Raw genomic sequence first — 21,766 nt, 5'->3', positions numbered from 1 at the left:
TCGGTGTATATCTGGTTCTTTATCAATAATAATAATATCAATATTAATAATTATTATATTAAGAAAAATATAATTATTACTATTATCATAAGCAGCAATGTGCTTATTTGTATCCATTAATCGGTATTTAAATTTGATCCAATGCTATGAAGCCGTTTTATGCAACATTTGAATGCATTTTTATTTTTTTTAAATAGCAAGTTATCTAAAGTTTTGTAAACTCAACTTGTATAGTGTTGCCTTGTTAAAGAGCATTATGCCAAGCATACATTTAAAGTACTTTGAATCAAAGGGTGTCTTGTAATTGGACTATTTGCTTTGTTCTACTTTGTTACATTACGTTCACATAATGTATTATATCATGATACATGTTAAAATGCTCATTAAACCATGCAAAGCGCTGTATTGCGTGGGTGCCACCTGTTTTGCTGTCCACCCACGTGAATGGTATGAAGGATGGCGCAGAGGGTCCTTTCTCCTCATCAGGGAGGGACAGCTGGGTAATCTGGGTCCCGATCCATAAGCCCAGGCCACCACCAAATTTATAATAGTGGCAGGACAATGAGAACACGCTCACACAATCAGCCCTCTTCCCAATATCGTCTCAATATTATCCATTGGCCTGCGAGCATAATGGGCCGTGATACGTTTTGTTTAGAATATAGTTTAACTTGGAACCCTCAAAGGAGTAAATTATCCTCAAATGCTTCCATCCTCCAAAATTGGAGCGATAAAAAGAGGAAAAACGCTGATGTCTTTTTGAAAAGAAAAAAAATTCCCCTGAATGAAGATTGATTGATCATTCAATTCCAGCTTTATAACATCTAATTGTGTTTTCTACATTTGAATGCTACAATAAGAGCTCGTCTGGCACATTTTATGTACTTTTTTTATTTTAAATGTTTTTTTTATTACTTTTTGTTTCTTTCAGAGATTATCTAAATGGGTTGTTATTATTGCAGAAACATGACATAATTGTAAGTCTGATTTGCAGGGTAGAATCGGAGCAAAATAGACCAAAGCAAACATTATTTTTATTAAAAAAAAGTATTTATTTTGTCATTTTTATAATGATAGCACACTACTAACAAACTGTGAACTTGCCTATACCCTGCTCGTAATGCATGTCCACTGTATTAATGCACTACTACAGGTATTGTTTGATAGTTTAACATTCTCAGCTGGGATTATTCTAAAAGTATTACAAAAAATCTGTACTAGAAATAATCATAACTTTATATATAGCACAGTATTATTGTACCATATTGCAGTCTTTAATCCCTGGACACTAGAAGTTCTCATTGCTGACGCAGCATTTGCAGTGTTAAACTAGCGTAGTCAGAGCGCCGTGTCTCCATGCTGGGAGGAATATTACTTTTGTGTTATAAATTAGGGACTCTCTGACATACCACAGAGTGGGACAAATTAGTTGCAGTTTTCAGCAGCAAATTCCAGAGTGTTGTCACAATTAGATTTTATTTTTTGGTTTGTTAAACACATTCTGAGGCATTTCAAAAATGTTTTTCTCACTGTCCTTTGCTGCTCTGGACTGTCTGCTGCAATGTGTTGGCGTCAGCCACGATGTCTTGTTCTTGTTTCCTCATCGCGGCCTTTTGAATGTCCCGACGCCCCCTTCCAAGTCCAACCCCACTGCCGCGCCGCCCCCACCCCTCCAGCCGCCCATGCCTGGGGAGAGCGGAGCAGGAAAGAGCCCATAGCTCCTGCTGCAGGGGCCTTATCTGAACGCTGCACACAGTTCGGGGAACGCATCCTCTTCCTGGGGCCTCCCATCTGCCAGGAGGAGAGAAAGAACGAGGGGAATGTGGAGGCAGAAGAAGCCAGAGAGTGTCTGAGAACATTCGGGGGCCATTTTTGCTGTGTTTACACCCTCATTAGGACGTCCAAGCATAGTCATGAAACCTGGACTTGCGTTATCTCCGTGTCAGCCTTCCTGCTGGCTTGTTTGTTTGCGTGTTGTGCGCTTGCATGTGTGTGGTATAACCCAATCCGTGCTCAGCACTGTTGAGGGAATGCTACCAGCAGCACTTCTCTCGGCACATTAGAGAGATAAGCCTAATGGAGGTCCCCAGGCGGTGAGACGTCGCACCACACACACACACACACTATCACCACCTCTCCGATGAAGAGGATTTCCCCACTCGCTCCATCTCTCTTCCTCTTCTACTTCTCCTCCCTCGTTCTTTCTCTCCGGAGAGTAATTTCACAGTTCGCTCCAAAATGCCCCCCAGTCGTTTCTCTAAGTCCCTGCTACACGCTGTCAGCCGCATCTCCTCGGAAGACCTCTTTTGGTCCCCTTAAACCAGAAATATAGATTTTATTTTTTGGGGAGGGAAAAAGTAAGACTTCTGTTTTAATGAGCCTACATCTGCAGTTCTCCAGTCTCCCTCTGGGCGACTTCCAACTTTTGAGGGCCCTGTGGCAGCAACTTGTAGTCACCATGACCATCTAGAACATTGGTTCCTAACCCTGGTCTTGGTCGACCCATAGCTGCATATTTCACATGTCTCTTTATTAAAAACATCAGAATGAACCTATCAGCTAAGACTCCAAGAACTGGGGACTCATTTATAATACATGCATCTGATTTGATCCTAAATACCATGGATGTTATCCTACGCCAAAAGAGTATCACACATCAGACTTTATAAAGGCAGAAACTGATGTGAAAATGTTCACGTGCACCAACTGAAGGGCATGTGTACAAACTTTGTCACTATTTAATGTTGTTTATTAAAATGTAACTACTGCTTAATAATTACATCACTGAAATTAATTAATTTACATCCTTTAATGAAAGTTTTCTGGGAGCACACTGATTGCCTTACCTAATTATGATGAGTGCTTTATTTATTCTGAACCATAGAGAGATATTGTGGGCATTGTTTAGGTTGACTCTTAAATTGACCCCTTGACGTTAGGGGTGGGAATCACAGGTTAACTAATGATACGATACTGTCACGATATTTTGCCCATGATACGATATATCACAACACCAGCGATTCTGTGACCGAAGATATATTGCAAGAAAATCATCCACCATATATCACGATATTATTCTGTAAATGAAAAAAGTGTCAGTCATATCATGTATTCCATTTATTAACAGGTCATCTATTTATTTATTTTTAAATGTACAATAACTAACTGCGTATTTACATTTACATTTAATCATTTAGCAGACGCTTTTATCCAAAGCGACTTACAAAAAAGGGGAGAGCAATAGAAGCAACGAGACAAACAAGGCCAACAACCTGTAAGAGCTGTAAGAAATCTCAATTAATTAGCACAGTACACAATTTTATTATTTTTTATAATTATTTTTTTTATAGCCTACAACAAAAATTCACGTACGAAAATACAGAACTCTGGATTTTGATAGCGATGATAACGTATACAGCTATCAAACAGCCATAAGCATAAAAAAATGCTTATTTTCTAGAGAGAACAGCTAAATCTTCTGTACAACAGGAGTCTAATATATTTCTGTTAATTTCTTCACATTAAACCAAACTTTTATTTTGATGGGTTGTCATGAAGACCTTTGAGTGTCTGTGTTCATGATATGACAGTTTTCTCAAGTGAAACGATAAAGCCTCATAAAGTGACGGTTTATGCGTTCATGTCCTCATATATTGACCTAGGACAACTGCAGTGTCTAAAAAGACAGCAAACGAGTGTCACGTGTGTTTGACTGTGTGTATGTGCGCGCGCGTCCGTCCGTCCGTCATCTACACGGAGACACAGAACATGCAGCAGAATGCAGGAGTAATATTTAAATAGTATTTTACAGTTTAATATTTGCATACTATAGTGTATATTCGGCTACAGTCTAGAGCCCTGTGCTTAGATTAAAAAGGAAGTGACTGAAAAACGCAGCTGCGGGTAGGCTATGTATAAAAAAATATATCGATAATGTCTCACGGCCGGATTTTGTTTGTCCCACTCCTACTTGATGTCATAATTGTTGCTGGTATTGTCTAAAAATATGCACACATTAAAACCTGCAGAACTTTGACCTATTCATAGTTTTCAGTCACGTGACTGTCGTGGGACCCTAGAGGGCAAAACAGCCTTAGAACCGTTGTACAAGATGCAAGTTTTGGCCACTTAGTAGAACTGAAATGACATTCATTAAATGATTAGTTAAAACGTTTCAAAATGCACATGCTAACTGTTTTTCCTGTCATGAATTGTGCCATTTAAGATTTCTTAAAAATACTGTGCAAAAATCTTGTCTCGTTCTGGTTAGCGCTATCTCATGTTTTCACCAATTTCTTATTATACAAAAATTCAAGGTGCATTGTGTAAATTTTAGTGTCATCTAGCGGTGAGGTTACAAATTGCATCGGCCCACCACTCACTCGTCCCATTGTTAGCCCATAGAGAAGCTACGGTGGCTGACACAGGACAAAGATGTCGTTGTCTGAGACAGCAGAGAGTAGCTAGCGCTCTGAAGAGCAGTTTGTCCATTTAGGGCTACTGTAGAAAAATGACTGCGCAAAATGGTGACTTCACTGTAAGAGGACCCGCGGTGTATGGAGATAGAAACGGCTCATTTTAAAGTAATAAAAACATAACGGATTCATTATGTAAGGTCTTTATACACCACTGAAAACAGATATGCATATTATATTGGATTTCTGTCAATAGAACCTCATAAACACTTTACACTTCACCTTTTAAAAAAAGTTATTATAATGTTTGTGTAGTTGAGGTACTTTTCACAATTTGTATATAGAAAGCTTTTAACCTCTTTAGAATTGTAGGTAGTCATATGTGTATTGTTTCTTGGCTGTACAAAACCTTTGCAAACAGTTTTTTTTCCCCATCCGGTCCCTCCATACATCTTTTGAAAAATGCCGTTTTCACCACCGTCTCTGGCGTAATGTAGAGCACCAGCGTGGTTTAGCGCAGGCTTCAGAAGCGGGTATTCTTCACTGCAAATCATTATGCATTGAGGAGGCCATTAGCAAAATGAAGACGAATGGGAGAGAGAGTCACCGTGATAAAGTATTGGAAGAAGACAGTTTAATCTAAAGTGTTCCTCTGTGGTCTTTCAACATAGTCACCGTGTCTGGCTATAGTTTGCTTGTCATGATTAAGCTGTATGTTACGCTAGAAAGTTTGTTCTCTCTCTTAATGCTCATAATCGCTGTCTTAGTGTGGCCAACGCGAGCTCTGACTCTCACTCATCAGGCAAGTTTTTCAGGAATCAGTTGTTTAATCCAGTCATTTACACAGTGACTTGTAGATACGCCTCCTTTTAAACGGTTTCATCTTTATAATTGTGGTGGTGAATATTATACAACACAAAATATGAAGAAATTAACAGAATTTGATTCTTGATCGATTTAGAGGAAGACTTAAGACGTGTCTTTTTTTTTGTTTTTTTTGGAGTGTTCTGTAAACGTCTCTAAGCTGATACTTCAGACGCAGTTCTGTGTCATTAGATACCTGGGACAAGTCTCAGCATGACAGGAAGTTGATTGACAACAGTTGAAGCATTTAATGACACGTATGTGGGTGTGTACATCATGTTACTTTAAATTAATTGTCCTGTTCTGTCCTGACTGACGGTGTCAGGTACTCTCACTTGACACAATCATTTCATCAGTTTGTTCTACTTGCACAATGTTTTGTTTAGATTTTTTGAAATAGTACTTTTATTATTAGTAATAATCATAATAATGTAATAAATTAATGTAATTGTATTATGCAGTTTATAATATAAAAATATACACTTTTACTAATATTCAGTGATTACAGTATATGTATGTACAGTGAGGGAAATAAGTATTTGAACACCCTGCTATTTTGCAAGTTCTCTCACTTAGAAATCATTGAGGGGTCTGAAATTGTCGTCAGAGGTGCATGTCCACTGTGAGAGACATAATCTAAAAAATAAAAAATCCAGAAATCATGTATGATTTTTTTTAAACTATTTATTTGTATGTTATAGCTGCAAATAAGTATTTGAACACCTGAGCAAATCAATGTTAATATTTGGTACAGTAGCCTTTGTTTGCAATTACAGAGATCAAATGTTTCCTGTAGTTTTCCACCAAGTTTGCACATTCAGGAGGGATTTTGGCCCACTCCTCTACACAGATCTTCTCTAGATCAGTCAGGTTTCTGCCCCTGTTGAGTTTAAGCTCCCTCCAAATATTCTCTATTGGCTTTAGGTCTGGAGACTGGTTAGGCCATGCTAGAGCCTTGATATGCTTCTTACAGAGCCACTGCTTGGTTATCCTGGTTGTGCTTCGGTTCATTGTCATGCTGGAAGACCCAGCCCCCAACCCAGTGCCCTAACTGAGGAAAGGAGATTGTTCCCCAAAATCTTGCAATACATGGCCCCGGTCATCCTCTTCTTGATACAGTGCAGGCGCCCTGTCCCATGTGCAGAAAAACACCCCAAAGCATGATGCTACCACCCCCATGCTTCACAGTAGGGATTGTGTTCTTGGGATGGTACTCATCATTCTTCTTCCTCCAAACACGTTTAGTGGAATTATGACCAAAAAGTTATATTTTGGTCTCATCTGACCACATGACTTTCTGCCATGACTCTGGATCATCCAAATGGTCATTGGTAAACTTAAGACGGGCCTGGACATGTGCTGGTTTAAGCAGGGGAACCTTCTGTGCCATGCATGATTTCAAACCATTACGTCTTAATATATTACCAACTGTAACCTTGGAAACGGTGGTCCCAGTTCTTTTCAGGTCATTGACCAGCTCCTCCCGTGTAGTTCTGGGCTGATTTCTCACCTTTCTTAGGATCATTGAGACCCCACGAGGTGAGATCTTGCATGGAGCCCCAGTCCGAGGGAGATTGACAGTCATGTTTAGCTTTTTCCATTTTCTAATGATTGCTCCAACAGTAGACCTTTTTTCACCAAGCATCTAGGTAATTTCCTCTTAGCCCTTTCTTGCCTTGTGGAGGTGTACAATTTTGTCTCTAGTGTCTTTGGACAGCTCTTTGGTCTTGTCATGTTAGTAGTTGGAATCTTACTGATTATATGGTGTGGACAGGTGTCTTTATGCAGCTAACGACCTCAAACAGGTGCATCTAATTTAGGATAATGAATGGAGTGGAGGTGGACAAAGGTAGACTAATAGGTCTTTGAGGGTCAGAATTCTAGCTGATAGACAGGTGCTCAAAAAATGGTTTTGTTTTTTAAATATTTTTTATATTTTTTTTGTATTTTGTCTCTCACAGTGGACATGCACCAAAGATGACAATTTCAGACCCCTCCATGATTTCCTAGTGGGAGAACTTGCAAAATAGCAGGGTGTTCAAATACTTATTTCCCTCACTGTATACATGACTGGATATGTATGTGTATTTTATTAGGCAATCATATTTCAAATGGTAATTCTTCATAATAATTTACTGTATAATTACTTAATGATGATAATAATTTGTAATTGTTTTATTATAAAATGTAATAATAATAATATTGTTTGTTTTTAATTATAAAAATATTGTATACCATATTATCACTTAATAATAAAATAAAGTAGTAATATATTGTATAATATATGTATGTAATGTAATGTAATATAAATTGTATTATACAGTTATAATATTATATTTAAGTGATTGTTATAAAATATACACTATTCACAATAATAATGATAATAATAAGAGATATTAATACAGTAAAAAATTCAAACATTTTCCTTGTAAAAAATACTCTATAATAATAATAATAATAATTATTATTATTATTATACAATTGTATTACATTTTATCATCAAATATTTAAACAAAAATATATAAATTATCCATGTCATAACGTTCTCATGTTTGTCCATTTCTGTCATTCAGGGAAGCAGTGGACCTGATTCTCAGGAAGAGAGAGAAGAGGACAGTGATACAGTGACTAATTCAAACCCAGAGAAGCAACTAAATACAGTGACCAGCACACTGACCATGCAAGAGTACTTTGCCCAGCGGATGGCCAAGATCAAGAAGGCTCGGGGAACATGTGACCCGGCCGTCAGCAACAACGCAGCGTCTCCACGGGCTACATCTGCCTCCATGGAGGACTCCCAGAACACCAGTGATATGGAACAGTCCAAAAAGAAGAAAAAGAAGAAAAAGGACAGAGAGCGTGATCGAGATGGCACAGTGAAAAAGGTAGAGGAAGATGCACTGACCTCAGTAACAGGAGAGAGTTTTGAAGAGCCTAGTTACTCACAGAAAAAGAAAAAGAACAAGAGGAAACGAGAGGAGAGGGAAGAGGATGTGTGCAGCGCCCCTACAGTAACGGATGGTGCCACTGAAGATGAGGCTCCCACCACAAGGAAGAGGAAGAAGGAGAAAAAAACATCTCTAGAGGTTCATACGGATGAACATAAAACAGTAGAAACTGAGAATGTGGACCCTAAAGTTTCAGATAAAAAGAAAAGAAGACAACAAGATGAAGAGGAGGGAGCAACTGAGGAAGTGATGTCCAAAAAGAACAAGAAAAAACAGAAAAAATGATTTTGTACTGACTGCTCTTGAAACTCTTGGCTTTATGATATCGTCAGGATTTTAATATTGTGATCACCAAAATGAATGAATTGGTTTGTATCTCCATATTTAAAATAAATCACAAAAACATTAAAACACTTTAAAAACATGAAAAGTCGAGTTTTCTCCAGTCTCACATCAAGCCGTTCGACTGTGTGACGTCACAGCGATTGTGGTGGTCTGTTCTTGGGGAACCGCTGAAGACGCAGTGGCTGAGTTTTGTTTTCAAAGGGAATATTGCCCCCGAACAACGTCAATGCTTTGATGTTTGCGCGAACCGCAAATCATTTCTCACCAGACTGCTTTATAAACGAAGGCCAGTATAAAGTAGGTTTTGATAAGGAGCTGCTCCTGAATAAAGGATCTGTACCAATATTCGTGTTCCTGCCTAGTTTGAAACGCTCGCATGCTTCACGATGAATTTTCTTGCAATGCTAATGAGAATTTTTAATTAAAGTATATTACAAAGTTTTCATTTAGACACTTAAGAATCATTATAAGACCCCTTTAAAGTTTATTTTTATTTTTATATATATATAAGGTCTGCTTAATTTCCCAAAAAACAATACCCCCAAATAGTTGAAAATGGAATCAAGTATAAATGTATATTTACATTTACAGTATTCTACATAATGGGAATAGGAAAGAATCCAATCCTGTCCAAATTTTTTCCAAGTAGAGATAATAAATGACATTACTAATTGTAATACTTATTTAACTGGACTCGCATGCACTCTTTCAAAACCATGTTTAAAATGATTACAACTAACTGAAAATAGTCAAAACAAAGGTTTTAGTTCTTTTAATTTTTTTAAATACATCCTTGTAAAGCTTTATTTAAGCGATATACTACCGTGTTGAAAATAGCTTATTTATAGTGTATTGTGATATTTGTGGCAGGTGGTGACGGTCACCTCAAGCTCCATTACAATGAAGAATCATTCTTCACTTGCATAACTTATGCAATGTTGACAAACCAGCTCTGTGAATATTGCTTGTACAAACTGTGTAACAGCCTTTTCCCCCTTTATAACATTTGGATCAGATGATGCCCGAAGGGCAATTTATGTTTTCAGGGACAAATTTATTAATTCCCATTCGAGTTCACCTGTTTTTTGGGATCCTTTTTTGTTGTTGTTGTTCCTTAATGTCTTGATTCGAATCTGCCATTTGGCCAGATTCATCTTTGTCTTCTCTGGAATTACTTGACCAGCCCAACATGTCAGCAATGTTTACTGTCAGTATGATTTATACAAAAAGACGGGTTTTTTGGACATGGATCATGGGACTTAATTTTAATCTCACCCATTATGCACGTATCCTTAATGATGACACTAAACAAACACTTCTTCCTTTTTTTAAGCGCATGATTAATCGTACGACCCTGCTTTTCTTTGTCACGCTAATGTGTAGCTTTGAGACCTTTTCATAATGATAATGTTGTCCATTGGGCTGAGCTTATCCAATGTATGTTAAGTATATATGACTGAAGTCTTGAGATGGTGCAGGGTAACTGGCAACAAATACGATGCTTTTGTTTAAAATCCTAATGACCTTGTCACATGGTCAATATTGATCCTCTGAAATTCTGCCATACCAAAGGATGTCCTGTTTTACCTGATTAATCAAATCCAATGGAACTGACGTTTTCATGCGCTGTTTGTTCACCTGTGTCAAGAATTCATTAAAGAGAAGCCAAAAGTAACGTTTTCAAGAATATGCCATTTTGAGAGAATAGCAGAAACCCCAACAAGATGATCTTGTTTGGAGTCTGAGTGGGCGTTTTAAGCAAAAAGAGGGAAAAGGAAACGGACAGCTTATGTTACTCTGAACAATAATTGCAGAATCTGCCACACAGCAATGGCTTAGTTTGTTTATGTGTCTTGACTGCCGCTATAAATGGCATCTGCTTCTGAGGTAAATCTGAAAGCATCGTCAAACCCGTTTGTGGTGATGAAATAATAGAGCTACATCCTACCTATTCCCACGGTCCATGTCCAGAATCTTTTGAGGTGCTTGTCAAAGGGAGAGGGATCAGAATATTGTTTCAATTGTTTCTTTAAAAAAAAAATGTAAGTGCAGATTATTTTGTCAAATCCTTAAATTGATAAAACACATTGTGGATATAACACTAAATGTGGAGTGACACATTTAGCTTATTTTACCCTTTAGCGAATGACAAGTGAGATATTAATACATATAAAAAAAAAGTGGTCCAGTAACACTTGTGCCACAATAGGGGTAAACTGTGTCATGTTATTTTAAAGGGGGCCAGTGTTCCACGGGTGCTTAATATTGATAATATTGCAATAATATTGTATTTGATCCTGATTTAATTTTATAGGTAACAGTAGTAATTGTTGAACAAATTTCAGTTAATTGAATCAACTGCAGTATTTGCCTTTAAACTTTATTAGTTCACTATAAACTGACAGTGCTGGGCAGATGACTCGCAAATTGTAGTCCGTTATGGAGACAAAATTACATTAGGAAAATTGTAGTCAGTAATGTAATTAGATTACTCCTTTACGGTAATGAATTTTGACTACTTTTTAAATTACTTTTAGATAAAAATTAAAATGATTGAACAATAAAATATGAATATTTTATTTGTTTGCGTGCATGTCAATATAACCATTATTTGACTTCAGAGAACTGTGAACATGCAAATGTGATGCTAGTGGGTGGGCTATATTAGGCAGCAAGTGAACATTTTGTCCTCAAAGTTGATGTGTTAGAAGCAGAAAAATAAGCAAGCGTAGGGATTTGAGCAAGTTTGACAAGGACCAAATTGTGATGGCTAAATGACTGGGTCAGAGCATCTCCAAACCTGCAGCTCTTGTGGGGTGTTCCCGGTCTGCAGTGGTCAGTGTCTATCAAAAGTGGTCTAAGGAAGGAACAGTGGTGAAGGGTCATGGGCGGCCAAGGCTCATTGATGCACGTGGGGAGCAAAGGCTCACCTGTGTGGTTCGATCAAACAGACGAGCTACTGTAGTTCAGATTGTTCAAGAAGTTGATGCTGGTTCTGATAGGTGTCAGAATATACCAGTCAGGGTGCCCATGCTGACCCCTGTACACTATCGAAAGCGCCAACAGTGGGCATGTGAGCATCAGAACTGAAGACGGAGCAACGGAAGAAGGTGGCCTGGTCTGATGAATCATGTTTTCTCTAACACATGGCACCAGGATGCACTATGGGAGGCAGAGGCAGTGTGATGCTTTGGGCAATGTTCTGTTGGGAAACCTTAAGTCCTGCCATCCATGTGGATGTTCCTTTGACACGTTCCACCTACCTAAGCATTGTTGCAGACCATGTACACTCTTTCGTGGAAACGGTATTCCCTGGTGGTTCTGGCCTCTTTTAGCAGGATAATCCGTCCTGCCACAAAACAAAAATGGTTCAGGAGTAGTTTGAGGAGCACTAGAAGTTTGAGGTGTTGACTCCAAATTGAGCCTCCAAATTGCCCAGATCTCAATCCAATAGAGCACCTGTGGGATTTGCTGGACAAACATGTCCAATCCATGGAGGCCCGCCTCGCAATTTACAGGACTTAAAGGATCTGCTGATAACATCTTGGTGCCAGATACCACAGCACACCTTCAGGGGTCTAGTGGAGTCCTTGTCTCGACGGGTCAGGGCTTTTTTGTCAGCAAAAAGCGGAACAACACTGTATTAGGAAAGTAGATTACTAACTACACTGTAAAATAAAAAGGCAAATTTTGAACTTTTGCAGTACAATCGACTTGGATGTCTAAGTTATTTCAACTTAGATTGTTAAACTGACTTTAAAAACTGAGTTACATCTTGTATAACTTATAAAAAAAGTTTAACATTTCTTAACTTATTTTGATGAGTTGAAACAATGTAAAAACATATATTGTCATAACTTATTGAACATATATAATTTTTTACAGTGTAGTTACTAATTACAATTTTTCATCATGTAATTTGGCATCACTACAGTTTGCAAGTAATCTGCCCAGCACTGTCAGTTTATAGACAACTAATTCTTAAATCTAATACAAGAAATACATTTTTGTTTAAAAGTAATCTGATTAAAAGTAATCTAGATTACATTATACCGGTATATTACTAGATTATCCGTGAGCATAGCTGATTGACTGACAGCTAACCACAACGTTTCTAAGCACACTTTACCCTCATGACTACCATTCTGGAAAAAGTGTAATTTAATAAATTACGGCCAAATAATTAACATGGGTTTACAAAGAAGGATTCTGTGACTCTGAAAACGAAAGTAAAAATTTGTCAAAGGAATAAACTACATTTACAAACATTTTGTAAATTTTCAAATTGGAACAATATTTTAGAACATGACTATTTTTACTGTATTATTAATGAAATAATCAGCCTTGGCAAGGAGCTATGTTCAAAAATATTTTTCTTTTCCTGACCCCAGATTTTTACATTGACCATTGAAAATGTATAGTAATGTGATATAAAATGATGGTTTTAGATTAAAGGGTTAGTTCAACCAAAAATAAAAATTCTGTCATTGATTACTTACCCAAGTTGGAATACATTTCTGAACTGTTATGAATCAGCGTATCGAATCAGCGGTTCGGATCGCCAAAGTCATGTGATTTCAGCAGTTTGGTGGTTGGACACACAATGCGAATCATAAATCTATACACTGATTCATTATAGTCCGAGGCTTTACGAAGCTTGAAATCGGACATCACTATAACCCGTTAATTAGTTGTTGTTTTTGTGTATTCTCGTCACTTCATAAAATTATTGTAGGGCCACTGTAGTGAGACAGGCTTTTTTATTAACGACAGAATTTTCATTTTTGGGTGAACTAACCCTTTAAGGGGACACTTCTCCCTCTCAATAGTATACCGTATCAGCGGTTCGTCCACACGGATCCGGCGTTTTGGAGGCATGAATCCGATATTTTTCGAAACCGGGTCCCAAAGTGGATAAATCTGAAAACGACCATCTTCCGTTTTCGTGTGTACAGCGAATCCATATATTTTCTGAAACGTTGGTGTCATCACACTACGTCCAGCACGGTGAAAGAGTTAAGGGATACAACTATGGGCACTGGGCATGCGCACATCAATATCGCGTCATTTAATTAACGTATCTGCATTATTGTAAGGGTATGTTTTGGGTTGGGGTAGGTGTAGGCATTTATAAAACACATCTGTTAAGTAGCAAATGTATTTATTGTTATTTTATTGTGAGATTTTGCCTCACCTCCGACCACTGCTATACCCCTTCTAGCCACAACTCTTCTTCTCCGTTTTTAGTGTATTTCTGTGGCAGAATTACAGCGCCACACACTGGCCTGGCATGCAAACTACATCGTTTTTAGTCGGTTTCGGTAATCTCGTGTGGACGCAGATATTTCTTGAAACGAGGGGAAAAAAAGATCGGATTGGGAAAGTGCTGGCTTCGTGTGGACGAGGCCTTAAAGTCATGCCAATATTCACCTTTTGTCCCTCATGCATTGCAGTGTATATAGACCTTATGCAGCAGAGAAACAAGTGTGCCGCCATCTTTAGCCGTTTTTTGTTTTTACTTCCGCTTATATGGTAACTGGCATCACTGTCGAAGAGTAAGGTCCAGTGGATTTACTAACTGTATAGAGTTCGAAAGTTATCATGAGCATCGTAATTATTGAAGTGGATATCATAAAAAATGTTGGTTAGACCGGGAAGATTTTTTTAAAACGAGTGGATCATTCATAAATCCGTAAGATCTTTCCTTCATGCTGTGAAAATACAAACCAAGACAAAACACAACGAGTGCAGTGCTAAAAAAAGGGGCGTGGCTCCATAAAGTCTGCATGGAGGATAAACAGATACACTCCACACGTCTGCATTTCCCCAATGTCAGTCAAACAAAGCATACCTCAAAATGCATTAGCAGAAATATGTTTTAGTGATCGGGATTAATGAGTAGGCCTAATCATAGTTTGCACCTCACACCCAAACATGTGCAGGTAGGACGAGGAGAGCAGGAAGTGTCGTGTCATATTCTGTTGTAATGTTTTTGCAATCTGGGCCAACAAGCTCCTCTTCCTGTTCCTGCGAGGAATAGTCCCACATTTTAATGGCGTTCATCCTCTGCTTGCTCGCCGAACTGGAACCTGAGCTCTCATTCAAAGGTCAGTCACAAAGTGATACTTCTAACATTCACTGAAGTCAGTTCTGGGATCAGTTTCTCTGTTCAGAATCTCTTGGTTTTTTGTTTTTTCTCTCAGCTTTCATGAACCACAGCTGTCAACAGGACCTCCACCGTCTGATCGTGACAATAGGGGTTCAATCCAGCACCAGAAGTATGAGGATCTGAAATGTCAATAAGTTTTGATGAGTAAGATGATGTAGAAGAGCCTGTACGGGAAAATCTGTTCTGTGTTCATAGTTATGAGACACTGTTAAATAACATTTCCTCCAGCAAAAACAAACACGTCACAAATTCTGAAGAAATACATGGATGTTTGTAGACTGCCCCTTCAAAACTGGTTCTAACATTTTTTAGCTAAATATAGCACTTAACCAACATTTCAACACTATTGCTGTCTTTAATCAACATAATGTTATGAACAGTCCTTTGTTGAAAGTGGAAACCAGTTTTTTTCCTTAGTATCTTTAGCTTTAATTTGCATCTTGGTCACAACATTCATGTAAAACCAATCAGTGCCAACCAACCCCAACATGAATTTATTGTTTATTATCTAATTTTATATCCATATGCCAAATAACCCCACTCACGCTCTTTTCAGCCTGGCATCATCATTTATTATAGGCTTCCAAATTTTAAATCAAAATTCATAAAATGGATAATCCCAGCCCTGGCTTCTGATTGCAATTTTTAATGCAGGTTGTGCCTAATAACACCAGTCGTGACTATTCACAAATTAGCAGCCTCTTGTGCCTTATTTATTAAATAAATTATTATTCTACATTTTTAAAAAAAAAGCTTCCTAAGGCTATGAATTTTTGTTTTGACATTGGAAAAATAAGAGAATTTGTTATCATTTCATGTCTTTATAATATCATTGTGGATCAAGACAAACATTCAGATGTAACAGCACACAATTATGAACTAGAAATTATTCCTGACCCAACTCACATAAGTGTTTCTAATTGAACCAAAAAGTTTTGATAGTTTATAGATGCATAGAATATTTTTTTTCATTCTCTAGTTTTTCAGAACATATACTGGCACTTTGAATAATCCAGATACCTTGATCTGAAGAACCTGTAATGTGACTTCAACTTTTTTTAATCTCCAAAGAACCAGAAATGCATATTGAGAAAGTGTTTATTGAATTTAAGAACCACTGAAGAGCCTGTGTTAGTAGGGGTGAGCGGGGCACAATCTAACGCAGGGCTGTAACCAGTCCCGCCGCTGGCCATCTTGATGCCCTAAGTGTTAATACTTTATGATGCCCAGGGCACTGGGAATGGACTTAAATGGAGGGACAGAAATTGCAGGTTTTATAACAAACATCTTTATTTGTGTTTAGAAGCTAAACGAAAACAACATAAAGGCTGTGTGCAGGGCTTCTGTACTATTTCGCGTGCGTTGGCCAGTCAGCGTTCTGCTGTTACAGCATAACATGCTATCTAAGCACACAGACTAATATACTTTTTTCTTTTTTTTTGTAATCGTGGCTTTGAACGATTACATAATCGTAGCATCCATAATCGTAATCGCGATTAGAAGTCCGATTAATTGTTCAGCCCTAGTTGAGCTCCACAGAGGAAATGATGACAGGATGTCCCGTTGTAACCATAGCAAAAGTAAATTTTCCAACTAAGTTAAATTTTCATCTGTATTTTGTGTTTATGTAAAATTAGACAAAGCTGATATGATTTTAAATCTGTTATTTAGTTGAGATAGTTCACTTTAAAATGAAAATGTCCTGATATTCAACTCACCCCCATCTCATCCAAGATGTTAATGTCTTTCTTTTGTTTTTTTAGAAATTACATTTTTTGAGGTGAACATTTCAGGATTTTTCTTCGGATTTCAACTAAAGGGTTGAATGTCCAAATCAACACAGTTTCAAATCGCTTCGAAGGGCTTTAGAGGCTCTACACGAGGAATAGGGTCTTATTTGGAGAAACCATCAGCCGTTAAAAATAAATAAATAAATAAATAAATAAATAATACTTTTAGGTTTTTTTACCTAAATTGCTCATATTGTGATAATCTGCGACGATTGAACGATCACGTTGTAAACGTCACACTAAAGTAGGCCTACTGCTCCAAGCGAATGTGCAAAGATTAATACAAATGCGCTTTTCCATAAAACATAACCTCAAAATCGTCCGACATGTTTTACTTTTTTTTTCTTCTCTCCCGTGTGCACTTTGTAAACACAGGGCCGGTAGGCCTATAGATATGTATACGTATCTATGGGTAGGCCTGCTTCTGCCTACATCTAGTGTGACGTTTTCGACGTAATTGCGTAATCATTGGCACGCTGCAGAGCCCTTTACGAAGCCTATACTTTTATTAATTCTATTGCAAACTATACAAACTATGCTCTAGCTGTGTTTTTCGATGTGTTTTTTGTCAAACTGTGACAAGAAAAAAATGCTGACAAAAATATTTTAGTTTTTCTTTTATATATATTTTTTCTATTAGGCTACACCAGATTACACTTTAAACTGTAATGTTACACTGCTCATGTTACAATGGGGCATGTTGTCACATTCACTTCCATTCTTTCGAGGTGAAACAAGAAAAAAGTATACAGTGTATGAAACGAAACCACATAATTGTACTAGGCGTGTGAAATTAACGTGGGAATAAATAAATACTCTGAACCCCAAGTGGATTTACAAAATAAAATGAAAAAGTCAAAAGGCGTTAGGCTGTGCCCCGCTCTAGATCTAACCAAACAGGTCCCTCCTATCTTGTAAAATAAACCACAAGAGGGGGGAAAAACTTTATTGGTGAACGTTAAAAAATGGCAATATCTTTAAATGAATGTCTTATTGTCTGTTGAATAACTCTTATGAAATGTCTACTACATTGACTGAAAACGGGTAGCAGCATCCATCACTTCATCAAAATAACGTGCCATGAAAACAAACCCAACCGACAGCTAATGACGTGATTTAGTAGTAAAGCTGTTGAAATATTTTTGTCACCTCGTTTTTTCTGTCGTTGGTCTCAGGTTGCAGTCAAGGAGGAGCTGAGATCCTCCCGTGGGCCTGTGCTGGAAGCTGCTCCTCACATATAAAGCGCTTCCCAATGCCGGAGGAAACAGTGAATCACAGCTTCAGAGGGGGAGTCGAGCACCATACACTGATCTCTCTCATAGTGCTCTTCAACCACCAGCTGCTCAGTCAAAGTCATCTCCTATTGCGGCTTTACTTTGCTTTAGATTCAAAACTGAAGGAACATCTCTAGGTCACATTCGCGCCCGAGAAACAAAGTTTGAAACGAAAGGGAAGTTTTGAGAGCGCACATGGCTGCTCTGATAAGCGCGTATTCGTCCTGGCCGGAGAGCTTTGAGTGCTCTGCGGGAAACGCGGACGTACCTGACGGACACACCTCCCACAGGGCTCCCGCGGACAAGGTGTCGGAGCCGCGCATCAGGAGACCCATGAACGCCTTCATGGTGTGGGCCAAAGATGAGCGCAAGAGACTCGCGGTGCAGAACCCCGATCTCCACAACGCGGAGTTAAGCAAGATGCTGGGTAAGACATTGTCATTATTATTTTTACATTATTATTACTAATAATTCTACTATTAATATTGACTATTGAATATTATTTTTATTATTATTAATATGATTAAAGTATAGATTATATTGTCAGTGTCAAGTTGTGTGCCACTTTGTGAGACATTCACTGTTATGCAGTTGTTTTTGGGATTTGTTTTGCATTGATTAGGCTACAGAAAGTGAGATGGTTAATTGTATTTTAACTAATTGTAAACTAATTGTAGACATGAATTAAAATACTTTTTTTTGGCATATCAAGTACAAAGAGAGCGTGAATCTGAGAAAATTAAACTGAAACAAAACCGAAATACATAGAGCAGTCAAGGTGAAATGCGTTATATCTTTAGATTGTATTTTATTTAGCTAGCTATATTTAGATAAAGGGTACACATTTATAGTTTCGGTGTGGGAGACTTTTTCAACATCCAAAATTAAATACTAGGCCTTTATCAATCTGAGTTTATATAACATGTAAAAACTAATGTCAATATTTAAAGCATTTAAATAATATACAATAATTAATAACATTATTACTTACATAAATAACATACAAATTATTTTAAATTAATTAATGTGAAATCAGTCTGATATTCAGGTCTGTGTAAGAAATAGCAACAACAACAAAAAAGAAAACTTCATGGGATAAGGAATTAATACATTTTCGGATTATAATTTGCATGTCTATCATTTCTGTGTGGTTTTGTTGTTGTTGTTGTTGTTTATTTAACATTGGCATATATTTGGTTATTGTCATTTATATGATAATGTACTGCTCAGGTTTTAAAAACTCTTTCAACAAAAAAATTAAAGCTCAATATACTGCCAATATTGGAACTCAAGTACCCGTAGCCTATACAATTAATGTCAAGCAACAAATAATGTACAGGTGAATAAAAAAAAAAGAAGTAAATTGACATTATAAATAATTATACTAGTTGATTATTTCTTTATACTATTTATACATAATCAAAAATGCTGAAAACATTAAACTAGACTAGACTAGAGAAACTAAATGTGGCTCTGTAGCACTGTTTATAATAAAAAATGTCATTATTTTGTGTTGGTGCTAATGGGTTTGTTAAGCTATTAGTTTGTAATTGGTCAATCTCAAAAACTCTAAATGCATTTGAAGACATTATAAAGTCTTACGTGTGTGTTATTTTTGCCTCTCTAACAGGAAAGTCATGGAAAGCTTTAACTCCACCGCAGAAGAGACCGTACGTGGAGGAAGCGGAGCGTCTGAGGGTGCAGCACATGCAGGACTACCCCAATTATAAATATCGCCCCCGCAGGAAGAAGCAGCTGAAGCGCATCTGTAAACGCGTGGACCCCGGCTTCCTCCTGACCACCCTCGGCCCCGACCAAAACTCCCTCCCGGATCCGCGAGGTTGCTGTCACCCCCTGGATAAAGACGACGAGAGCGGCGTGAGTGGCGGCTTCGGTTCTCCCAGCGCATCTCTACCCGGCGTCAGGGTGTTCAGAGATCCCGCAAGTTCCAACAGCAGCTTCGATACGTACCCGTACGGCTTGCCCACGCCACCTGAGATGTCGCCTCTGGATGTCGTGGATCACGAACACCAGACCTACTACTCGTCCTCCAGCTCGGTCTCCACCAGCTCCTGTTCGTCTTCCACCTCATGCCCAGACGACAGGCGTCACACGCCGGCACACATGAGCAGTCCACCCCCTTACCATCCCGATTACTCCCAGCAGGCACCTCTGCACTGTGGGAGCTCACATCTGGGCCACATCCAGATGTCTCACCAGGGAAATGGGGCGACCTTTATTCCAGCACATCCACTGTCCTATTACAGCCCTTCATTCCCACAGGTTCAGATCCATCATGGGCACCAGGGGCACCTCGGCCAGCTTTCACCCCCTCCAGAACAGGGGCACCTGGAGGGTCTGGACCAGCTGAGCCAGGCCGAATTGCTGGGTGAGGTCGATCGAGATGAGTTCGACCAGTACCTAAATTCCACTAGTTATCACCCTGAGCAAGGTGGGATGACAGTCACGGGACACATCCAGGTAACGCCGGCTTCTGTTTGCTCGAGCAGTGCTACGGAAACGAGTCTCATCTCCGTATTGGCCGATGCCACGGCAGCCTACTACAACAACTACAGCATTTCATAAACGCCAAAACAGGGACAATTGACACAGACAGAGACTGTGGGCTCAACACGGGTCAGCAATATGACTGGCAGGTGAAGGGGGGGAGCGGAAAAGAGAAGCTACAGGAAGTCAAAGGACACCTCAGGGATGCATAGATAAAAAAAAACTGAAGTTCATTCCCATCTTTGTTTCCAAAAGGAGAACGGAAGTAAAAAGAAGAAGAAAAAAAAAACATGGACAAACATAGAAATGCTCTCATATCTTGCCACAAAAGCATGTACATATGCGATAAAGCTTATTTATATATCAAATTGCTTTGCATTAAAGCTAATTGTATTGTTTTTTTCAGTCCAGATATATTCTTTTTTTTTTGTTGTTGTTTGTTTGTCTTTTTTTCAAACCTCAATTGTTTTACCTCAATAATTATTTAAGTGAGGCTGGTCTCTTCCTTCATAGGATAATTTTGAAGGAAATGTTGCCTTTTCTTTTCCCTTTACATTCATTTCAAAAGAATTAAATGTATGCTCATAAACAGTTAAAAGAATAATAATGAATACTGTTGTATGCCGATTTAGGTTTGCCATGATAATTTAATTCAAATAAAATGTTGAGTTTATACATTTAGCATTCTCACATTTGATGTCCACACATGTCGATAACAAGCGGACGAACATAGCTCATTACTGATGTTTGTTGAACACCGTTCTTGATGAGGAGGACTTGGGAGTTGTCAGATTTCGTGATGAATTGCATTGTGTTTGCCCGTATACGTACAGCACAGCGACTCTGTCTGTAGGTCTGGACTTGAGGAGAAATGTTGCAGATGCCCATCATTTTGTGATATAATTAAAAGTGAATGTTCTGAGGTCCCATCTGAATTAGATGCCGCTAAATAAAAACACAATATAAATACAGGAAAAAAGACTCTTGCTTTTGTAATTATAGGTAGATCAAGATTTTTACTTTATTTTCAGGTGCTATTAGTAAGTATATAAATTGCTATATTACAGTCCCCCCCCCCCCCAGTATTTAGTTTTTTTATTTTATTATTATTATTATTATTATAATAGTGATAGTATGATAGTATATACAAAGTTTTTGTATTATTTTTTATTTATTATTACTATTTATAGAAACTGATTTATGGGAAGTTTCAGAATAAAGTAATAAACGTTCATGAATTTTTACTCAGTTATTTCTTAGAAATATTTTATTTATAGCTAAACATAATTTTTTTTATATTTTGGGGCTTTTTTCCATGCATTTGAGTGCTACCTTTTGATTACCGTCCTTTTAAGAAGCTGACCTGTAATTTTTTGGTGTTGTTTGTGCCGGGCCGTCACCATAACCACCGGCGGTATCCACCCTACGTTCGTAGTTTGCTATCAGCAACACC

The 21,766-nt window shown here is 38.1% G+C and overlaps 2 protein-coding genes across 2 annotated transcripts in view; both read left to right on the top strand.

The window, feature by feature from the left end:
• The window catches only part of pinx1 (PIN2 (TERF1) interacting telomerase inhibitor 1), a 36,087-nt gene extending 27,430 nt beyond the window's left edge, over positions 1–8,657 (top strand). Inside the window, exon 7 of the mRNA XM_067417073.1 lies at positions 7,853–8,657. Within this exon, the coding sequence (XP_067273174.1) occupies positions 7,853–8,512 (660 nt within the window). The 3' untranslated portion in view covers positions 8,513–8,657. The remainder of the gene's footprint in view (positions 1–7,852) is intronic.
• Positions 8,658–14,462: 5,805 nt separating this feature from the next.
• On the top strand, positions 14,463–20,988 carry sox7 (SRY-box transcription factor 7). Its single transcript, XM_067417072.1, has 3 exons — positions 14,463–14,850; positions 17,707–18,232; positions 19,436–20,988. The coding sequence occupies exons 2-3, from the start codon at positions 18,001–18,003 to the stop codon at positions 20,389–20,391; spliced, it is 1,188 nt and encodes a 395-aa protein (XP_067273173.1). The 5' UTR covers positions 14,463–14,850; positions 17,707–18,000; the 3' UTR covers positions 20,392–20,988.
• The last annotated feature ends 778 nt before the right edge of the window (positions 20,989–21,766 follow it).

Source organism: Pseudorasbora parva, chromosome 15, assembly GCF_024679245.1.
Source record: "Pseudorasbora parva isolate DD20220531a chromosome 15, ASM2467924v1, whole genome shotgun sequence".
Taxonomy (NCBI): Eukaryota; Metazoa; Chordata; class Actinopteri; order Cypriniformes; family Gobionidae; genus Pseudorasbora; species Pseudorasbora parva.
The sequence above is the reverse complement of the archived record's forward strand: the minus strand, read 5'-3'. Positions and strand labels throughout refer to the sequence as shown.